The sequence below is a fragment of the Rhinolophus sinicus genome, linkage group LG03, assembly GCF_036562045.2.
Source record: "Rhinolophus sinicus isolate RSC01 linkage group LG03, ASM3656204v1, whole genome shotgun sequence".
In the NCBI taxonomy this organism is placed as follows: domain Eukaryota; kingdom Metazoa; phylum Chordata; class Mammalia; order Chiroptera; family Rhinolophidae; genus Rhinolophus; species Rhinolophus sinicus.
Window position 1 is genome coordinate 3,119,608 of NC_133753.1, and position 21,146 is coordinate 3,140,753.

Below are 21,146 nucleotides of genomic sequence, written 5' to 3' on the forward strand. Positions count from 1 at the left end.
CTCACAAGCGGGTGGGCTAGACAGAAGCACAAGTAACGACGCCACTCGGGGGGTAGCAAAGGAACTGTTTCTTAACCAATATTTCAGCTTCCGGCTACTCTGAGCAAGAATGGAGTGCTGTCCCCGGAACCCACCGACAGGTGCTGAGAGCTCTGCGGGCTTGTAGGCCTCGCAGGGCAAAGGCAAGTGAAAAAACAAGATGCGACAAATCGTTCACAGCAAGATCAAGGTCACGTAGCAGGACAGGGTGCTCACTAGGAATGGAAACCTCCGTCAAGGTGAAAGTTCCTAATGCAGTAAAGGAACACACATCCCCCAGGAAGCTCATCTCTCAGAGGAAAGGCAGCCAGGCCCGGGCCCTGGGCCCCAGCGGCATCGCCTGGAGGCTGCACGAGCCCTGACGTCATACCACAGCCACACTCGGCGTTTCCACAAGTCCTGGCCTTCATTTCACACGAGTCCCACGAAAGTTAGGGAGAAATGAGTAGTAAAATGTTACATGGCCTCTTTTGGCGGATTAGAAAAAATACATTTATGTTAGAAATCTTCACTATTTCATGATTTAAAAAAATTAAATCGTGTCCAACATTAAAAGACCCCAAATGAAGCTGCCACACTGAGGGAACAAACAAGACCGAGAACTTGTGGGCACCCCACCTTTCCCAAGTCCCAAAAGGCCTGCATGGGGCACGCACTCACGTTTGTGAGCAGGTGAGACACCTGGTTTGGGAACACACCAGGGTAAGCGCCAGGGAGACTGCTGGGTGCACAGCAGCGGACAGTCAACTGCTACAAACCCACCTTCAAAAGGGCAGCTATCAAATCAATTCTCCAGAAGGCAGATGGGAGATGGAGACCCTAGCTTCAAGAACCCAACTACTTTTGTTACAGAAATAAGAGACAAATTGTATGACCCACAAAATTATTCACTTTTTGTTGTTGTTGTGAATGGCAGCAGCGATTAGAACTCAGAAAGATGTTCTCTCAAGAGGAAGGAAAAGCGAGTACCGAGGCCCTAACGCCAGCCCCAAGGGAGCAGCGCATGAAGTATTTTCCCTTCGGGAGGCAGTGCACGGGGACGGGAGCATGCGCACAGTGGTGCTGGGGTCAGTCACATGTGGCTTCAACACACAGATGAGGAGGCAGGAAGGACAGCACTCAGGTCGGAGGTTACAGGTCACCACAGGGCAGCGCACCTGAGCAGGCAAACCATCCGCACTGATGCTGTCACCAAGACAAGAGGAAGGACGACAGCCAAAAGGAATAACAATGTGATGAAAGCAAACTCAGGAAAAGTTCAGAAAAGGGGGAGTGAGAGCCACGTAAGTTCAGGAGGACTGTTACGGCACAGCCCCGAGACGAGGACGCGCATGTTCAGAGGCACCCGGCAGTTTTCCATCTGGAAGGAAAGAGCTTATGCGATTCTTCATGAGGTTGTCTCCACCTTCTAGGTAAAATACATTCAATCAGACCCTCTGACTTGCAGGCACCTTGTGAGTTTTTCACGGGTGTTGTGACGGGGTCCTTGACAATCCTGGCTGGGACCTTTGTCTGACGCCCTTTGTGGGGGCCCGTCAGGCAGGGCCCGTCCTCTACACCTGCCCAGGTTTACGGTTCCACTCTGCTTCAGAACAAATGCCAGTGTTTTAACCTCAGTTTCAACATAAATTCTATTCTTTAATGTAGGTACCCATAGCTTTCTGCCTAAAGTACTACACAGTTTCTCAGTAATCTTAAACTTGCATTTCTATGTAAGAGCGTGGAATAAATATTGTTAGAAAACTGCTGGTTATTCGTTTTAGGTGGAATCAAGAACACTCAGTTTTTTTCTGTGGGTTCAGTCTCCTCATTGTAGTTTTAACAAAGGGAATACAAATCAATATGTTATTATACAGGTAAAAAAACATGGTTTTAACTTGGTATTCATGCATCACTTTTTATTAAATGTCAGAGAGAGTGAAAAGCCACACATCACCTTAGATAATAATTCTTTATCTGAAACTCTCATCAAAGGAAATACATGGTTTATTATCTAGTTCACCTTACTGCACCTGTTAGGAGTTTGGCGTGAGCTGAGTAATTCTCCTCATAAAGTAAAATCTTTTATTTTCTGGGGAGCTGGGAAAAGCCTGAGAATTCTTAGCGTGGCAAAGATTTCCACACAAATGACTTCCAGTAAGTGACACCATGATAACCAGACAGGCCATCAGCACCAGGAGGAAGTCTGCAGTGACAGTGCTCCAGTCACTGGGACAAGTGGACATAGCACCAAAAGACCACAACCCAAACAAATCCCACACACACCCCAGCCACCCTGGGAGCCAAACCAACAGTTAATGTCACATAGGACATGCTTCGACGGCTGGCCACTCTGGAAGACACGGCCTTGCGCCCCCTGCCGTAGCGGTGGACCCTCCTGCTAGGACGGGAGGAAGGGTTAGTTGCTAACATGGCATAAGTCAGTCCATTTTTAACGATAAAAGGCCCAACCTACAGAAACGTAATGTTAGGAAAGAGGACATAAAGTATACGTTTAATCTCTTTCAAATCTAATTTCATTTAAACTTTGATATTAGAAAGAAGGAAATACGGTGTGAGCTACAGCATCTATGACAATCACAGGAGAAAGCAAATCACCATCTTGGCCCCAAACAGAGGCTAGAGCCTGGTTTTCTTTTTACCACAGTATATTCATAAGCTTCATATCTTATTTAAGAAGCAGAAGAAAAAAATGTCAATTCTGTGGTAAAAACTTTTTGGGGCAAAATAACTTTGTACAAAAGTTGAAAATTATTTTTATTGCAGATATTTTCATATACAATGTTAGTGAACATGATTTCCCTCCCCTCCCATGACGAAGCCACAAGCCTATCTTATAAAAACATTCAAGTAACACCCTAAATGTTTTCATGTTACTCTCTTTTTTAGTACCTGGGGGTTTGCTTTGGCTAGATTTTCTATTTTAACCCACGCTTCTTCTCGTTCTTTCATTTTTAGCTTCTCTCTGAAAAACAGTAAAATGTCATTGGTATTAGAGAGACGAATCAAATTTAAGAAATGGGTAAAGGGGAAAACACTGAATGGGCAGCAACACAACCCTGTTTCCTGTTACTTTCTGGTCTCAGTCCACTATACTTCACCAAGGGGACCACAATGCATGTACACAAAAAACGAAATGAAAAAAAAAAACCAAAACAAACCACCAAGACTTAGAGGAAAAGGTGAAAAAATGTGCTAACATTTTAACATGTCTAAGAATCTAAATTCTTAAAAACACTTATACAGCATTTCTTATGCCTCCATCCATCCCGTTTAGTTGCTTCTTCACAGAACATATATCATTTTGATGAGAAGCTTATGTATCCCTGAACAGTGAGACTATATACCACAGTGTAAAGGGAGCCAGGTGAAAAGAGCAGACGGCCCAACACTGACCCATTAAGAAGGAACAATCTTCAGTGCCAGGAGACCTGGGTTCTAGTCTGATCCCTGTGCTCATTAAGTCACATGACCTTAAGTCAATCACTTGACCTGGATCCAACTTTTTTCGTAAATCCAGAAAATGTACTACATGACCTTTAAGGTCCCTTTCAGAAAGCTATGATATCCTAGGAGAGAGATTTGCCATTAGGAAAGCCCAATGGTTTTACATTTCATATCTGAACACTCCATTCAGCTGAGGTAAGAATGGACCAGGCAGCTGAAGGGTCAGGAAACCCTCTGTGTGTCTCCCTGTGTCCCTTCTTGCTTTACCATCATCTCACACACACTCTATCTTACTTATTTGTATTTTGCTGTCTTTTTCTTTCCATACTACTTAGAATATAAACCCCATAAAGGCAGGGATTTTTGTTTTATTCACTGCTGTGTTGCCAGAATCTAAGACAGGGCCTGGCATAGGTGTCAATATACTGTGTAAAGAATGAACATGACAGTTAGTTATATATACTGTAATTTGAATTACAGTCCTTCAAGTTTATCTACCTTAGCTTCAAGTGACAAGCAAAGAATAACATCTGCCAACAGTTTATACTTCACTCTGAAGATGTGATTTCAATAACTAATTAATCACATAATTATTCGCACAGCCTAGGGACAGAGCACCATGTCACTCACACTGTCCCTGGCCAGATGTGGGCTCTGAAGACCTCACAGCTTGAGAGCAGGGCCCCTCTTCTGCGAAGGACACAGGCAACACTCCAGAAAACGCCCGTGTTAACCAAATTAGAACAAAGCTAGGTTGAGATGAAGATTCTACTCTCTCATATAAACCTTATAGAACATAATTCAAATTCTAGTCTTATAAATGTGAAAAATTACACATACAGCCTTTAAGTGTCCCCAGAGAAAAGCAAAAATTTTGAAAGTTGAATTCTTGACCACACATGCACTTTTTGGAAAAACGATTAAACTAGTAGCACAATGGAGAAAATACCTAACTTTAAGTATGTGTTCTTTGAAAATCAGTTATTGTAACAAAGTTTTTATTTGTTTTCCAAGTACAAAACGATTGATTTCGCTTTAAAGTGAACACTAACATTTTAGGATAAACCGACAGAGAAGTTATTAGAGATTAAGGAAAAACATCCTTGAAAGAGTAACTTTCGAAAGGAGCAACTTACTTCAGTTTCTCTGCTTTAAACTGCTGGGTGCAATCATCGAATAGTTTTTGGTTCATCTCCATGAAGAGTTTCAGTGCGTTGTATATCAAGCCATGAATTGTCCTACGAATAAAACTCTGTGTTGAAACTCAGAATACTTGGTCTTTCTTACCCATCTCCCCCTTTTCCTTGCCCACAATCTAGTTCCATTCCAAATGTATCAGGTGATTTCAATCGTCCCACATTTCACAAGTTCCCTGAGCTTTAAAATAAAAATGCTGCTACTTTTGATTCATTGTTTATTTTCTTGTAGTCAGCAACTCATCAGCTGCTCTCGCTTAAATACCTCAGGCCCTCCAGCTCACTGTCCCGGCTCACAGGAGCAAGAGCCAGCTTACTCAGAAACCACATAAAAAATGGTGAAAGTGGAACAAATATAATTGAGACAAAGTTAATTATATAGAGGACAATACGGAAACATTTTATTTTCCATAAATATCAGTTTCCTTTCAATCTTATTCATTGAGGACAGAAAAATTAATTGTAATAATGCTAAAGCAGAGCTTTGGTAGGTAGAAAAGAAAATAAATCACTATGGGGAGGGGTTATCACTTTGTGAGGGGTGTAAATGTCTAATTATTACGTAGCTTTCTACACCTGAAACTAATAAAAGTAAAAATGTTGATGGATAAAAAAAAAGAAAGAAAGAAAAACCACCATTGTGCAGCTTAGTCAAACTTGGGCTCTGACACCCAGGAAGGGGCCCAGTTGCTCAGTGTCCAGTGGAGCCTGTGGGGGGATGGACTCCAGTTCCAGCTGCCATTTGTGCAGCCACGTAAGTGACCCCCAGCGAGCTCAGCAGGGCCCAGTCAACCCATGGAATTGTGAGCAGCAACAACACAGTGGTTAAACCAAAACCCAAAACCAAACACTAAATTCTCAAATTGTAACTACTTTTTAATTCACTTTACAACTCAAAATCATATTTAGATAACACTTAAAAAAACATTTATTTCTTTGCACTGGGCAGGAATCATGCTCCATCACCCACAGGAACTGGCCAAACCCCAGGCCTTGGTCATCGCCTGCTGAGTGCCATAAAAAAACAGATGCTACAAAGAAGAGGCTGTTGAAAGTGGACACGTTACCAGTGACCAGGGGACCGCTTGACGGTTCCGGCCACCACTGCCGGCCAACACTGACTGGACACGATTCGTGCCCACAACTCCTTAACTTTCCCTTACGACCAGGGGAAGGTCCCTGCAAAGCAGAGTGCTCTGGGTGCAGGCACACTTGGGGATGCTGTGGGTTCATTTCCCGACCACCACAGAGCGACCATCGCAGCAGAGTGAGTAGTAATCATGTTGCTGGTGGAGGCTCTTGCCTTCAGTTTGTAGAAACACAGCATCTGTGAGGCGCCAGGGAGTGAGGCAGGCTGTGTAGTAACCCTGTCCTGGCCAGTCATCAAACTCTCAGGTGGGTGCCAATGTTTCCTCTACTCTTCAGAGGAGGAAACTGGCCGAGACAGACCTAGTCGGCAGCGGGGCAAGAACGTGCCCCAGGACTGAGGTGGGGCGCGCGGGCAGACGCTGCGGCCGGGGAACCGCTACCAGCTCCCATGGCAGGTCGGGCTGCTCCTGCCAGTCCCGTTTTCCTGCCTACAAAAGGGGGCAGGACGAGATATCCTAGCTCTGCTCTTTCTGCTCTAAATTCTGATGTAAGACTGCAATATAGAAGGGAAAGAAATGAAAGATGAAGTAAAACCCTGACACCACATTCATGTAAATAACGTGAGTCCCAGCTCCATATTCCACAATGAGATGACGACTGTGTCAATGTCAAGGTCTCAGGCGACCAGCGCTGAGTAGCCCGTCTACTCAGCCTCATTTTGTAAGTGGACAGGAGAGGAGCACAGGCAAATGCACTGGATTCCTTAGGCTGTGTTTAGACCACCTGCTCTGCAGGCAGTGAGCACAGTGGGGTGGTTGCTGGCCACATAGTAGGGCTCACCAGGGTGTGTGACAGTAGGACTGGGGGCCTCCCAAGAATGGGGTGGCCACCGCACTCCTGCAAGCGCTGAGCCCCATGAGCTTTGCAGGGACCTTCAGCTCCTCTGGAGGGAACTTAATGACAGGCCTGGAAGACACTGTTACTGACACTGCCAGGGACGCACCTCTGAGTGGGCTTAAAACGGGGGTCAGGCGGCAAATCAAAATCCCCCGATACAACCCACACTTGTACTTAACTACAAGTCCACAAAGAAATGAACATCTCATTTTTAAGTGGCATTTCAGACTTGGGTATCAATCCTAACTGGTGTGCGATCTGAGCAGAACATGCACATTTAATCCATGGGTCTGATGGCGGCCAGTCCTTCTTACTTGTTCCAGTGGCTCTTTGAGTTGCGGTACAAGGACGGAAACATGATGGGCAGGATCTTTGCTGCATTGTCGCTGATTAAACTCATAATGTATTCGTTATTCCAGTAATACAGGGCTCGCTCTGCCACCTGGAAGACGGGAAGGGCACAGCTTTGTCTGTGAGCGTGATTAAAAACATTCAGCAAACAGCCTTCCTACTACTCCTGTGAAAAGGCTAATGAGTTACACTGGATTAGAAAATTTCTATTTCTACAAATTCTAAATACTCTAGAGCAGGGGTGTCCAAACTTTTTTCAATGGGTTTCACCAAGGGCCATATGTGGTAAAATACACAAACAGCCAGGCCACTCACTCGAGGTGAAGTACGTATTGCCTCACCTGGTTTATTTAAGTAAACTAAGTATATTTTTGGAATTTGCTGTGGGCCAATAAAAAATGGATCGTGGGCCACAGTTGGCCCGCGGGCCACAGTTTGGACACCCCTGCTCTATCTAGACTGTAACCCTGAAGAGCCTTCTATACGAGGCAGGTGATTTCCTGTACACCAAGAACACTGTCATTTATTCACGTTCATGGGAGACACTGGGCTAGATGCTGAGGACACAAGTTGATCGCCCACCCATCATCCGTACACCACGTACGGTGTGCTGTCTGCACCTGGGGACTCATCAGGGAACCAGGTGAGGCAGAGTCCTTGCCCTCGAGGAGCCTACATTCTAGGGGAGGAGACAAATGGTGGGTGAATGATCTAATTTATTAGAAGTGATGAGTTATGTGGGGAGCAGGGGAGGGGAATGGGGTGTGTTGGTGTGAGCGTGGGGAATGTGGCTTCAACCAAGATGGGTGGTCATGGAGCACGTCCCTGAGGAGGGATCCCAGGGAGGAGAGGGCGTGAGATGCCAGCTGGGCGGCTGGCTGAGGACTAAGAGCCGGGCAGCAGGGGGGCACGGCTCTGAAACTGTTGGTGACATCTACATGTGTCACACTGGGGGGCTGTGCTGACATCCCTTCCCTCCTCTGCTGAGTCACCAACTCCCAGAAGACCTCGAGGCTCTGCTCATTTGTGCCTAGACTTTTGCCCTGGTCATGATGAGTTACACTAAATACCTGCTCAATGAGACAGAGGGTGGGTGGCCAGTACATCAAATGGAGGCGGGCAGGCTGCACAGAGCCACTGCGGACAACCTTTAAAAGAGGCTTGTGGGTTTAAGAAGGAATTGGGAAAAGAAGGTGGAAAGTGACTTGACTGAGGCCCTGTCTCAAACAGGAATTTCACAGTGACAAAAATCAGGACTAGTAATTGTTTTTAAAGGGTGAAGGGAGACGAATTTATATGGTGTCAGAAACAAAGAGCCTTATGGCGGGAGAGGACGCAGAGCTGGACGTTTTATCGCCATCGTATCTGTAAATACCGGTTACTCAGTCAGTTGTGGGAAATTGGGAGCTCACTGAACAAAACGATAGTTTTACAGAGAAGCCATTTTTAATTACTCTTTCTGAGCAACGTTTTCAGTGATGGAGACAAGATGCTAAAGTATATTTTATAGAATTAAAGCCTTAGCATTTTATTCGAAGTACAATTAAAGTAAAAACTTGAAGTCTACCTTCAAATTACATGAGAAGCACAATATGACCACCACACACAGAAACATATCACCCCCCCAGAGCTCCGCAGCAGCCCCCCCACATGCCCCACTGTACCTGGAAGTGCGGGCTGGAGACACACTTGGCCAGCTGCCGGAAGAGCGGCTCCATGATCTTGACAAATTCTGATGGTTCAATCACGTCTAAAATCTCTTCCAACTCATTTAAGAACATTACTTCTTTTGGACTGTGAGTCTTTGGCCAGTATTTGAGAAGCGCCATGACCACCTACAGAAGAAACAACACACAGCGTGAGGTCCCTGGTGCCCCAACATCCATGAAATTAAGATTCTGTTTTTTCGACCCCATTGCAAAGCAACAGAATAAGGTGGTGCTTTTTGCCTTGTAGGAGGAACAGTGTGGTTCAGTCAATTGCTACATTTAAAAAAATATAATTTGAGAAATAGGACTAATTTTATATACTTTAGAATGACAATTTTAATTTACGTGACCCACTCACTCTGATTAACCACTGTTTCAAGTTAAGAGTCAGTTCTTTGAAAAAAAAAAGGCAGTTAGGAAAGTTTGGAGAGAACAGGACCAATGGACAAACACAGAGCTTATATGGTTCATGTACATGTTTTAGTGTAGAAATGGCCAGTTTTAAAACTGTTGGACACATATACACATAACACAATACGTTTCTTTCTCAAATTAATTGACTATTCACATATATTTATACACACATACATACACTGTGTGTGTGTATATATACAGTGCTTTTAGCTGTGCTAAAATAAATAAAAAAGAGACATGAAATAAGCTGATGTCCTCAGCTCAAGCCACAGGGCTGCGGTGGGACCTGGGCTTAGGCCACACTGGCTTCTGTGCGCATGACCTTGGGCTGTCACCAAACCCTGGTTGCCTCAGAGCCCTCATCACAAACCAGCGGCACAACCACCCCCAGCCCTGGGGCTGCTGTGGGGACTTCACTATGGCCCGGCGGGTGTGCGGCAGGGTGGCCCTGACCAGGACCCCACCATGACAGTGTCTGCGGCCCATGAGGCACGTTCAGTTCGCCTGCAGTGGCTTCCTGATTTGTAGGGGTTGGAGTTACATTCCTTGCCCAAATCAGGCAGGTAGAGAGTTTCCGCTGGGCAGCCTTTATCGTATTCCTATAGTTTCCACATTTCCTACCACAATCATACTGTTTCCCCAAAAATAAGACCTAGCCGGACAATCAGCTCTAATGTGTCTTTTGGGGCAAAAATCAATACCCAGTATTATATTATACCCAGAATTATATTATATATTATACCCAAATATTGTATTATATTATATTATATTATATTATATTATATTATATTATATTATAATTATATTATAGTATGCCTGGTATTACATCATATTGTATTACATTATACTGTACTATATTATACTGTATTATATTATACTGTATATTAATTTTTGCTCCAAAAGATGCATTAGAGCTGATTGTCCAGCTAGGTCTTATTTTTGGGGAAACATGGTACCAGTAAATATTGTCCACCCAAGATGTCAGATTTGCCTCAGTGCAAATGAATTAGCTATCTAAGTCTGAAACAGCACCAATCCAGAGCAGGCATTTACACGTGAGTACATGCAAGGTCATATGTACACACCTGATCATACAGCTAAAACCTGTTGTTTTACAGCAGTTGTTCAGCCTGAAACTGCCCCGTGGCCCCAGGAGTCAGGGTCGCTGTGGAACTCACCACACCGTCGGTCGGCACTGGCAGGCTGGCTGGTGGTTTCTACTACGAGTCATTTCCAGCCCCGCAAATGACGCCAGCTCACTGCTTAGCAGGCCGGCTTTTAATTATCACCATATTAAGAACCACAGTGGCCTTCGAGCAACACCCATTTATAATAGAACAATTCTGTTTTGATTCTTTTGGCATTCAGGCTTCTGGGTGATCTTTTATATTACACTTTATAAAACTCCAAAACTTATAAAAAAGAAAGTACTCCTAGTTCTGATGTGACATAAAAATTTACAACACAATTGTCTTTACAAGGAATTATTTTAAAAAATGCACCATTTAATGATTTTCCTCCTCCTTTTTGCTCACAATAACTCACTAGACACTGACGGAGTACCTACTGTACCACGGTTCCTTGCCATTTGACAAATGGAACTTTGTAGGAGAAACACATTAAGGTGTGAGCTAAGGGACACAACTGTGGTGACTATTCAATGTCGTGGAAAAGGTATTATTTCTGGAACCAGAGCTATGCGCTGGATTTCCTTTTCACACTACCTGAAACGACCTGTGATCTGATCAATAACCGACTGAGTGCGACAACACGTACAGGAGAGGGAGTCTGCTCTGGGATGCTAATCCCAGGCGACAGTGGCCGCTTGCTGCCAGGAACACTTCAAGAACTGGCTTTCCTTTGGAAACTCAAGGGGCTGCCCACTCTCTGGAGAGGACAGGCGAGCCTGGGGGTGCGTGCCAGCGGCCCCTGCCTGGTACCCTGGGAGCCCCCATCCTGGCCTACCAGGGAAGAAGAGAGTTCCCACCAGACCATGTAACAAAACTTGATTAGCCTGAAGAAACAGGCGGGCGAAAAAGAACACGATTCTACTTCCATCGCTTTCTGATGAACTTCTGTTTTCTTACAAGAGTGTACATGTTCAATGTGCCCAGAATGCTTTTGAGAACTGTATGCAGCTTGCAAATGAAAAAAGTTTAACTACAGATCACACACAAGAATTCTTGAGCCTGGACACACGCTGACTTCGGACGTGTCTTGGGTTCCAGCCTGTGAGATTCATGTGTGCCAAGTGTCTTTGTGGGCTGCCAGGCGGACACACACCATCACAAGGGCCTACACTTTCACCTTATTATCGACAAGCTTTGGATGCTGAAGTAACACAAAATGGCCTTTGTATTTGCAGAATATGTGAATTTCAAAGGAGGGAATTTACTGAGGCAAAGGTCTGAACGTTTTTAATGTGTGGAAAATGAAATCTGCTTTCTACAGTCAAGAGTATCCTGTTATATTATCTGTGCTGCAGGAAATTAAGAAACGAAGTGACCTGGGGTGGAAACACTGGGGACCGGGTGTGTGGGGGCTTAACGTGTCTGTGCTCCTGCCAAGTCAGCTTTCCATCTACTGCGTAAGATGGAAGGACCCACCTGACATCAGCACACTGTCTCTTGCATTCTTTTAGACAACTGCAGTTAAATGCATTCACTCTTGCAAAGTAATATTAGCTTTCTTAGTGGGAATTAAAAACACGTATAAACTTTATCAGCTTTCATATTACTTTTAGGTGAGAAAGGACAGGCTGGAACCTGCTCCATGTCCTGCTGGAGCAGGATTAGGATTCGGGCTCTGACAGACATGGGGCTGCAGTGAGGGGCCTGGTAGAAGCCTTAGTCTACAGTAAACACAGGGTGACGTACGGGGAGGTCAGAGTGTGAAAAATATGCACCAAGAAAATCATAGTAGAAAACTTTGCATACTTTCTCTCCTTCCATATTTTTCTTTGCCTTTTTGTTTCTGAAAATGGGCGGAGGTGCGTTAGAATTTCCTCACTTATTACTTTCTCTAGTAAAAACTCTCACTCTTCAGTTTGAAGAAGACCTTCAAATAGAAGAATTCAAATAGGTTTGTCACCACTGGAGAAAAGATATTACAAAAGGCTTTTTTCTTATTAGTGCCATCTCAATTTTCTTTTCTTAACTAAACATGTCTTCAGTTTAGTTAAGGAGGGTAAAAATAACATACCTTCACCCTGAATACTTTGATGTTGACTCTGATAAGCTTTGGTACATTTCCTTGGGAGCTTCTAGAACCTCAGAGCTGAGGCACAGGTATGAGGAGACCCCAGGGAGGAATGCAGGGATGGGTCACCTTGAAAAGCAGCCCCGTCACCTCAGCAGACAGCAGCTTAGGGACACGATGGGAGGGCTATTCCTGAATGTGTGGGTGGGATGGGGGAGTCGACACACAGAATTTAGAAGCTTAAAAGAAAGCCGAGATCAGAGGTCAGTTTCACTGAGGAATACAGTTTTAAGACTTTCTCAGGTATCTTCACCATGAAAATTACTATCTCACAAGAAAACTGAAAGACTGCTGGACCGACAGAAAAGACTCAGGAATCACAATATTTACCTTTTCTATTCCATTAGAAACTTTTAAAAGAATAGTCAAACATTTAAACTGGCACCTAACACTTTTTACTTTGTGACTCAATAGTGAAAAAACAACACAATGAAAAACTTGGCAATGGTGACATGAGTATGAGAAGACAGGAATGCAAATCTGTATAAGTGCTTACGACAGAAAAAAAAAAGTGGAAACCACCTGAACGTTTATCCACAACACGATGGATAAGTCACATACTATGAAGTGTTACATAAAAAAAAGTAAAAAGAAATTCTTTATCTGCCATAATTTCTCTCCTGCTAGAAGTACCAGCTGTGACTCCAGATGTGTAGCCACTGGACGTCCGGCAGGAAACCAAGCCTCACTAACCAAACAAAGTGTGGGCCTAGGCCACATGATGGGGTCAGCTGGGAACCGGAAATACGAAACTTCTGGCCCCCTCTCAGACCACCTAGCGCACATTCTGTATTTTAACAAGTTTTACATGCGCGATCAAATTGAGAAGCATTGCCTCCGAGTGGCTGTACCCACCACTGAGACAGCATCAGCTATCAGACCCTCTACTGCATCCAAGTATTGTTCTTAGTGAAGGGAACCAAAGTTTTGGCACCCTGAAGCTGTCTTTTGGCAATATTGATTTTAAGCTGTTTATGAAGAGTCAGAAAGAGCCTTTGGGTCTCCCCACTTCCTGCCCAAGAGATTCAGACAGAAAAACCTGCTTCAGGAAGGGACTCTGAGGGTGCCTGCTGCCTGAGCCTAATTTGAATGAAGTGTGGTGAAGAGCTTCAGGCAGGCCCGCTATGTTAGCTACATGCCCCTCTGCCCCGCTGTTCCCGAGCTGCCCAGCAAGAGTTTTCCTGCCATGAGTGTTGAGCTCTGTCAACTACCTGTACACCACCCATTCTCACTTCTGAAATCTAATACCCCATCCCCCCTTTCTCCTCTGTCCCAAAATGTCGTATGTACCCAATGTTGCCTCACTATCTTTGGAATTTTCATGCTTATATGAATCCCCCATGTGCATGTATTAAAATTTTGATTTTTTTTCTTGTTTAGAAAAGGGCAATGGGTTTAAAGATATTTCTCCAAAAAAAAACACACCAAAAAAACACACACAAATGGTCAATAGGCACACGAAAAGATGACTAACGTCATCAGTAATAAAAAAAAGCACACCCCAAAAACCACAATCAGATACCACTTCACACTCACTAGGGTGGCTAGAATCAAAAAAATGGAAAATAACAAGTGTTGGTGAGGATGTGCAGAAACTGGAACCCTTGCTTCCAGTGCACTGTCGGTGGGAATGCAAAGTGGGACAGCCACGGTGGAAAACACAGCTTGGTTTCAACACAGCTTGGAAAACACAGTGGTTCCTCTAAACGCGAAACCTAGAATTACCATGATTCTGCAATTGTACTTGGGTGTATACACCACAGCAACTGAAAGCAGGCACCTGAACAGATATTTGCACCCCTGTTCATAGCAGCATTACAGCAGCCAAAGTGTGGAAACAAGCGTCTACTGAAGATGAGTGACAAGACACACGTTGTCCGTCCACACAATGGAACACTACTCAGCTGTAACAAGGAAGGAAGTTCTGACAGAGGCTACAACATGGATGGACCCCAGGACACAGTGCTGAGTGCAGCAGCAGTCACAAAAGGACAGATTGTGTATGACTGCATTCCTACCGGGCACCCAGAGTAGGGCAATTCAGAGACAGGAAGTAGATCAGAGGTTACCAGAGGCTGGGGGAGGGGGGAGGGGTCAATGTGTAATGTGTGCAGTCTGTTTGGGTGATGACAAAGTCTTGGAAACAGTGGTGACAGCTGCACAACTTTGTGAATATAAGTAATGCCACTGAACTACATGCTTATCCAAGTGGCAAATTTCATGTTATATACAATTTACCACAGTTTAAAAAGGTTATGACACAATATACCAAAAAACATTGAATCGCACATGTTGAATGGGTAAATTGTATGGTATGTGAACTATATCTCAATAAAGCTGTTAAAAAAGAGTGTATTCAAATGCTTCCACTGGCACCTGTCACACCCGACTGTTACTCCAGGCTACAACAGCGTTTGTATTTTTAATAAAGAAAAAATGCCAAGAAATGTAGAAATCCAAACACTGAGTGGCAGCAACGTAACATTCTCTTACGGTGCAATGATCATAAAACAGTTATGCTCCAACTTGAAAAGACTTCTCAAGAGTGAAAGCTCTTCAGCACAACAGCATTTTGAACCCTAATTTCAACTCCTCTGACTAAAGTCAGTTCAATAAGAGGGGTGCTCACAAAATACAGCGAATTCTGCTGCCGAGTGCCATCCAACGGAAAGGCAGGGATCTTCAATATGGGAAAGTGGTGTGACGAACCTTAGTAACAGTGTGTGACAAGTTTCAACTTGTTCAGTGCAGTCAGTCGGGTGTGAGCTACGGTTGAGAGAAGGTGTGTTTTAAAGTGTGCTGTAACTCATGCTCCATCGTGACAATGCTCCGTGTCACACATCACTTCTGATACAGCAATTTCTGTCAAATAAACACATTACAGTGTGTTCTCACCCACCTTAACTAGATCTGGCACCATGTGACTTGTGGTTCTTCCCCAAAGTCCACATGACCATGAAAGGTAAATGTTTTGAATCGATTCAGGACATCGAGGCAGCCATGACAGCACAACTAAAGACACTCATGGAAGAAGACTTCCAGAACTGCTTCAGAAAGTGGCAAGAATGATGGAATAAGTGTGTTTGAAGTGAGGGGTAGTATTTTGAGGGAAATTGATGGCAATGTGTCTTTTACTGTAAATTATTTTATTTAAACATTCACCATGTTGTTTGATCACACTTTGTAGTATGTTGTAAGCCAAGAGATGTGGAAGCATTAAACTGCACATGATTCCGTGGCGACAACTGCTCAGATGCTATGCATCCAAAGGGGCGAAGTGCATTAAGGGATAAATAAGGTGGCATCATGTGACGCAAGACAATCACTGCCATAATGGAACTGGTAACCAAAATCTCTGAACTTGGAAATCCTGCAACACCCGAGTAGAATTAGTTTATTAGTGTAACTTACGACACAAGAGCTGGTAAAGCAGACCCACTGTGTGATGTTCACACTTAGCAAAGCACACACTGCCCCTGAGGCGTGCGGGCCCTGCCCAGAGGGTGCACTTACCGGTTCAGTGAGGGTGCTGTCCTTTTCTAAAAACTGCACTACACAGTATGCCAGCTAAAAAGCAAAAGAAGAAGCGTTAACGTTTCCGTTAAATGTGGAGATGCGGCTGTGTTTCTAACTCCTTCCTTTGCTGCGACAAGGGTCTGATGTGACAGGTGCTGCCCCCCAAGTGCACCCCCCAGCCAGGCAGGTGTGGGCTCCCCTCTGTAGACTGCATCACAGGCTCAGAGTGAGCCTCTCAGGCAGGGACCCCAGGACAGATGATTCTCCCTCACCAATTGCAGACGGTACATCGGAACGCTAAAACAACCAGGAAACTGTCTTTTGGCCTAACACCAACAAGTCACCCCAGGTTTGATGGACATTTTTCTTGTGGTCTTTTGGAGACTGTAATGAACAAGTAAGCCAACAGCTGGGAAAAACTGATGAAAATCTGGTTCCATCTTAAATCTATGAACGATTAATTTCTGATATAGAACAATTAATATAACAACTAGGCAGGATGTTAAGCTCTTACCAGTTAATAGTAATCAGAGAAAAAAACTCTAAGCTAAATATTTCCCAGGAAGCCAATGTCATTAGAATCATCTAACGGATACACAGCTGACCCTTGAACACTGTGGGGATGAGGGGCGCCAATTGCCCACACCGTTGAGAATCCATGTACAACTTAAGTCAGCCCTCTGCCTACGTGGAATCCTAACCACCAGGTGACCCTTGAACAACAGGTTTGAACTGCGTGGGTCCACTGAAAAACTAATCCACGCATGAGTGGACTTGCACGGTTCAAACCTATGTTGTTCAGGGTCAACTGTTCTTTCTGTAACTTAGCCCACGCCTCAACTCCCAAAGTGAAGCCATGCAGAGTGGAGGTTCCTGGCGTCTGGAACACACACTGGCCACAAGGAACCAACACATCGCCTGCAGCTGAAGGTGGGAGTCCCGCTAAACCCGCAGCGTGGTGCACTCAGCGTAGCTGAGGTAGTCTGCGTAGAACTTACAGGAATAAGAGTGAAGGACAACCAGATCTGGGGATGCAGCAGTTAGGAACTACTTATGCACCAAGTTTTCAGTGTAACTGTAGTTAGGTTTTCACAAAGTTTTAAAAATGCACAGCTCAAAAACAAACCTTCTCATAGGTCATTTCATTGGCCATGGCATACAGGTTTTCTTTTTTCTTTTTTTAAGGTGCTAGATTTTACATTATACTATAGAAAACTTTCCTCTGAGAAGTCTTCCTCGACTCTTTTCACCAAGCTAGTCACTCCCTTCTCTACGCTTAAAATGTTTTAAAATCCTCCATTCCTGAGATTTTTCTGATTTTCTTAAAAGGAATCTCGCTTTACCCTCTTATCCTTTCAATTGTCACCAGCACCTTGATACCTACATCAGTAACGTGAGATAAGAAAGAAAACCTTCCCAATTAAAAGGCTGGACTCAGCGTCCTGAGTCCTGAACGCTCCGTGAGGACAGTGGTTCAGTGAACCCCTTACCTGGGGGTGGTAGACACTCAGAGACTTCACTTTGTGCAAAGGCAGTAACACCTTCAGTAAGAAAATCTTGTGCTCTTCTTTCAAGGGTAAGGCAAATCCATTAATTATACTGTGAAAACAGAATTCATGTATAGTTTGAATATTTATCAATTTCGGATTTAACAAAAAATATCTTGCTATTTTTCTTTCCATTTTTGTGTTCAGCACGAAAACCAGCAAGCAAAACATTTGTTTCAGAAAAAAGGAGGGTATCAGCTGAAATTAAAAAGAAAATTACATATCTTCAAGGAAGCAGTCATTTTATCTTTGTAACTATGGTATAATTTTAAAATTCTGGGTTTACAAGGTGTTACCCAGAACAGAAGGACTCTCTGGGAGGAAAACCTTCCTTAGGCCACAAAGACAATCAGCTCAGGTGGGACCCTAGCTCCAGGGCCGCTCACACCCAGCACCTTCACCCGTCTTTAGGAATTTACTTTCCCAGAGACTCTGGCTCATTATTCTAATGCTGCAGAACACGAGTCTGAGTGTACAGAATGGACTTTGGTTAAAAATCAGCAAGAACCTTGTTTCCTTCTGCAAAGAAATGGGGTTTTACTCTTAACCTGAAAACTGAAGTTTCTGTCTCTACATCAAGTAGTCTATCTATTTGGTTTTATAATTAGTCAGGGGCAGATAAATGTTACCGAGAGCTATAGAAGCAGTTAAAGCGATTTCTAAGTTGTTCCCCCATCATTCATGATTCTCAGGGACGTGTGCCCTGCAGGCAGGGTTTGGCTTAAGTGGCCATGAAGGGCGATATGCTCATCCACTGGGGAGAAGATCAGACCCCTCTTCTGGAAGGATAAAATAATCAGTCCTAGTGGTGGGAGGACACGAGGCCGTGTGTGCCAGACTATGCTGGACACTGCAGACCGGCACCCAGCCTCGCAGCAACCCGGGAGGTGAATTTAATTACCTTCCCATTTTATAGATAAGGAAACAGAAACAAGAGTCATAAGGAACTTGCCCAAGGTCCTACAGCCTGTAAGGGGCACCCACCTAACTGCCCACTGCGCTGTCCTGAGGGAAAGAGACCCACCAAGTGTGAATTCTCCCTGAGGACTAACTTTTTTTCCAAATTATATCCAAAACAGCAAGGACAGTTTTTCTCAGAACTCCTGGGCAGGACCACACACCCAACAGATGGCAACAGTGTTCCTTGAGAAAAGCTTCTTGGGTTCAAATTGTTTTGGGAATCACTAAACAAAAGCCCACACGTTTCTTCACTGCAGGATCCCTCAGGACTGTTAGCCGCCAGTATACCCTGAGCCCCAGGGAAAGGCCATGGGACCCCGAGGAACTCTGGGCACAGGGGGTTGGGAGACTGATATAAAATCTGTAGTCATTAACAAAAATGACAACAAGCAAGAACTTTACCTGGCTTAAGGTATTTTTGAAATGTTAATTATGTTACAAGTATACATATGAAAAATTTACACAAAGCAATCTGCAATATTAGCATTTACTTAACCTCCCAAATGTACAATAAATGGTCTCTTCTTCTAAGTGTCAAATAGAAACCTTTTTAATGTAACTATTTTTAAATTGCTCTTGAGGAAATAATTGCAATTGTGTTTCCATAGCAATGCTACTGAGGTGTATGAGATTAGTCTATACACGGACCCTTACAAATGGGAGGCATCAGTTACTTGGTGGGCTCTAATCCCAGCTCATGGACGCTTTCCATCAGGTGAGATCTTCAGTTCTTTTGCGGAATGGTCTAAATGGCCTTGCTTGGTGGGCGGCGGGGGGCAGTGAAATGCAATGAGTGGGTTCATTCTGGCATAAATTCCATGTAAAGTCATTCACTACCAATAACAGAGACAACTTACCTTCCCAATATTTCCAGTAACTCTGCTATGCCATTGTGATGCTCTGTTTCATAAATAAACCTAGGAAAAGCAATGCGTCCTTCAGAATTAGTGAAATAACAGCTGGAAAGATTAAGATCCTCTGAGTGAGGAAACAATTCCTTTAGGAGGAAATCAGGCAGCCAGGCAACAACAAGCACATCCATTTGTGAAAACCATCCCCGGGCACTGCTCCTCGTCACCAAATAAACTTCTCAAAGCCTGGGTGTGTAAACACGCAGAGGGCAGAGAGCACAAGTGTGCTCAAAATTTTCCCCCATCATTTTATTTTGAGTTTTCAAACAAAAAGAAAAGCTGAAAGAATTTTATAGTGAGTAGCAATGTTTCCACCACTGAGCTTGACAATGAACACTTTGCTATTTGCTGTGTCACATATCCACCTAGCCATCCCTCTATCCATCCATTTACCCGTCTTAATTTTTGGCTGCATTTCAACAGAAGTGGACATCTTAATTTTAAAAGCCTCCAATATTTACAATCTCTGGAAAGGGCTGTGACTCAGAATGGGCGTCACGCAACAGCTGGGAAGGTGGGCAAGGCAGCCGCATGGAGTGGCTCGGACACCAGCTCAGACAGATTCGGATTCGAGCCCCCACCCTCTGGCACCAAGGGTCAGAACCACTGAGCAGCCAGATACAGTAAGGAACCTGTGGCGGCTGGTCTGAAGGCAGCTGGGGGTGGGAAAGAATGGCGGCGGTGAGGAAAGGTCCCAGCCACCACCGGACACATGCCTCCAGATGACCCCTTCCTGCCGCACCTGCCCTGAGCCTGGCTGCTGCTTCCCACGGAAGTCACCGCCTCTGGGGCGTGGCTACACCAAGAAGCACCTTAATTGATAAAACTCCACTGGAAGGTTTCCTTTCGCTTCACTTGTTTGAAATACTTAAAACAGTTTAAATGTTTTAAATACAGCTTTGCATATAGTACGACCAAGCAACTTCTATTCTTATTCCTCTGTTTATAACTGGGAGAGCTGTGCAAGCAGTAGGTCACACAAGGCTCCCGAGCGTGAGCTCTGGGCCCAAGACACCGACAGACCTGGGCGGGCACTCCGGCCGAGACACAGACAGACCTGGGCGGGGGCTCCGGTCAGACACACAGACAGACCTGGGCAGGTGCTCCGGCCGAGACACAGACAGACCTGGGCAGGGGCTCCGGTCAGACACACAGACAGACCTGGATAGGGGCTCCGGTCAGACACACAGACAGACCTGGGCAGTGGCTCCGGTCAGACACACAGACAGACCTGGGCAGGTGCTCCGGCCGAGACACAGACAGACCTGGGCAGGGGCTCCGGCCGAGACACAGACAGACCTGGGCAGGGGCTCCGGTCAGACACACAGACAGACCTGGATAGGGGCTCCGGTCAGACACACAGACAGACCTGGGCAGTGGCTCCGGTCAGACACACAGACAGACCTGGGCAGGTGCTCCGGCCGAGACACAGACAGACCTGGGCAGGGGCTCCGGCCGAGACACAGACAGACCTGGGCAGGGGCTCCGGTCAGACACACAGACAGACCTGGGCAGTGGCTCCGGTCAGACACACAGACAGACCTGGGCAGGTGCTCCGGCCAAGACACAGACAGACCTGGGCAGGGGCTCCGGCCGAGACACAGACAGACCTGGGCAGGGGCTCCGGTCAGACACACAGACACACCTGGGCAGGTGCTCCGGCCGAGACACAGACAGACCTGGGCAGGGGCTCCGGCCGAGACACAGACAGACCTGGGCAGGGGCTCCGGCCGAGACACAGACAGACCTCAGTGTGAGTTCTGGCCAGACACACAGATAGACCTGGGCGTGAGCTCCGGACCCAAGACACAG

The 21,146-nt window shown here is 45.1% G+C and overlaps 1 protein-coding gene across 9 annotated transcripts in view; it reads right to left on the reverse strand.

Annotated features, from left to right (window-relative positions):
- Window positions 1-21,146, reverse strand: part of PPP2R5C (protein phosphatase 2 regulatory subunit B'gamma) — a 137,920-nt gene that overhangs the window by 11,243 nt on the left and 105,531 nt on the right. For all 9 annotated transcript variants that reach the window (XM_019747154.2, XM_019747155.2, XM_074326919.1 and 6 more), the window contains 7 exons: window positions 19,281-19,340; window positions 17,407-17,515; window positions 15,914-15,967; window positions 8,684-8,854; window positions 6,983-7,110; window positions 4,623-4,724; window positions 2,932-3,004 (listed from right to left, as the gene is read on the reverse strand). In XM_019747154.2, coding sequence (XP_019602713.1) covers window positions 2,932-3,004; window positions 4,623-4,724; window positions 6,983-7,110; window positions 8,684-8,854; window positions 15,914-15,967; window positions 17,407-17,515; window positions 19,281-19,340 — 697 coding nt within the window. The remainder of the gene's footprint in view (window positions 1-2,931; window positions 3,005-4,622; window positions 4,725-6,982; window positions 7,111-8,683; window positions 8,855-15,913; window positions 15,968-17,406; window positions 17,516-19,280; window positions 19,341-21,146) is intronic.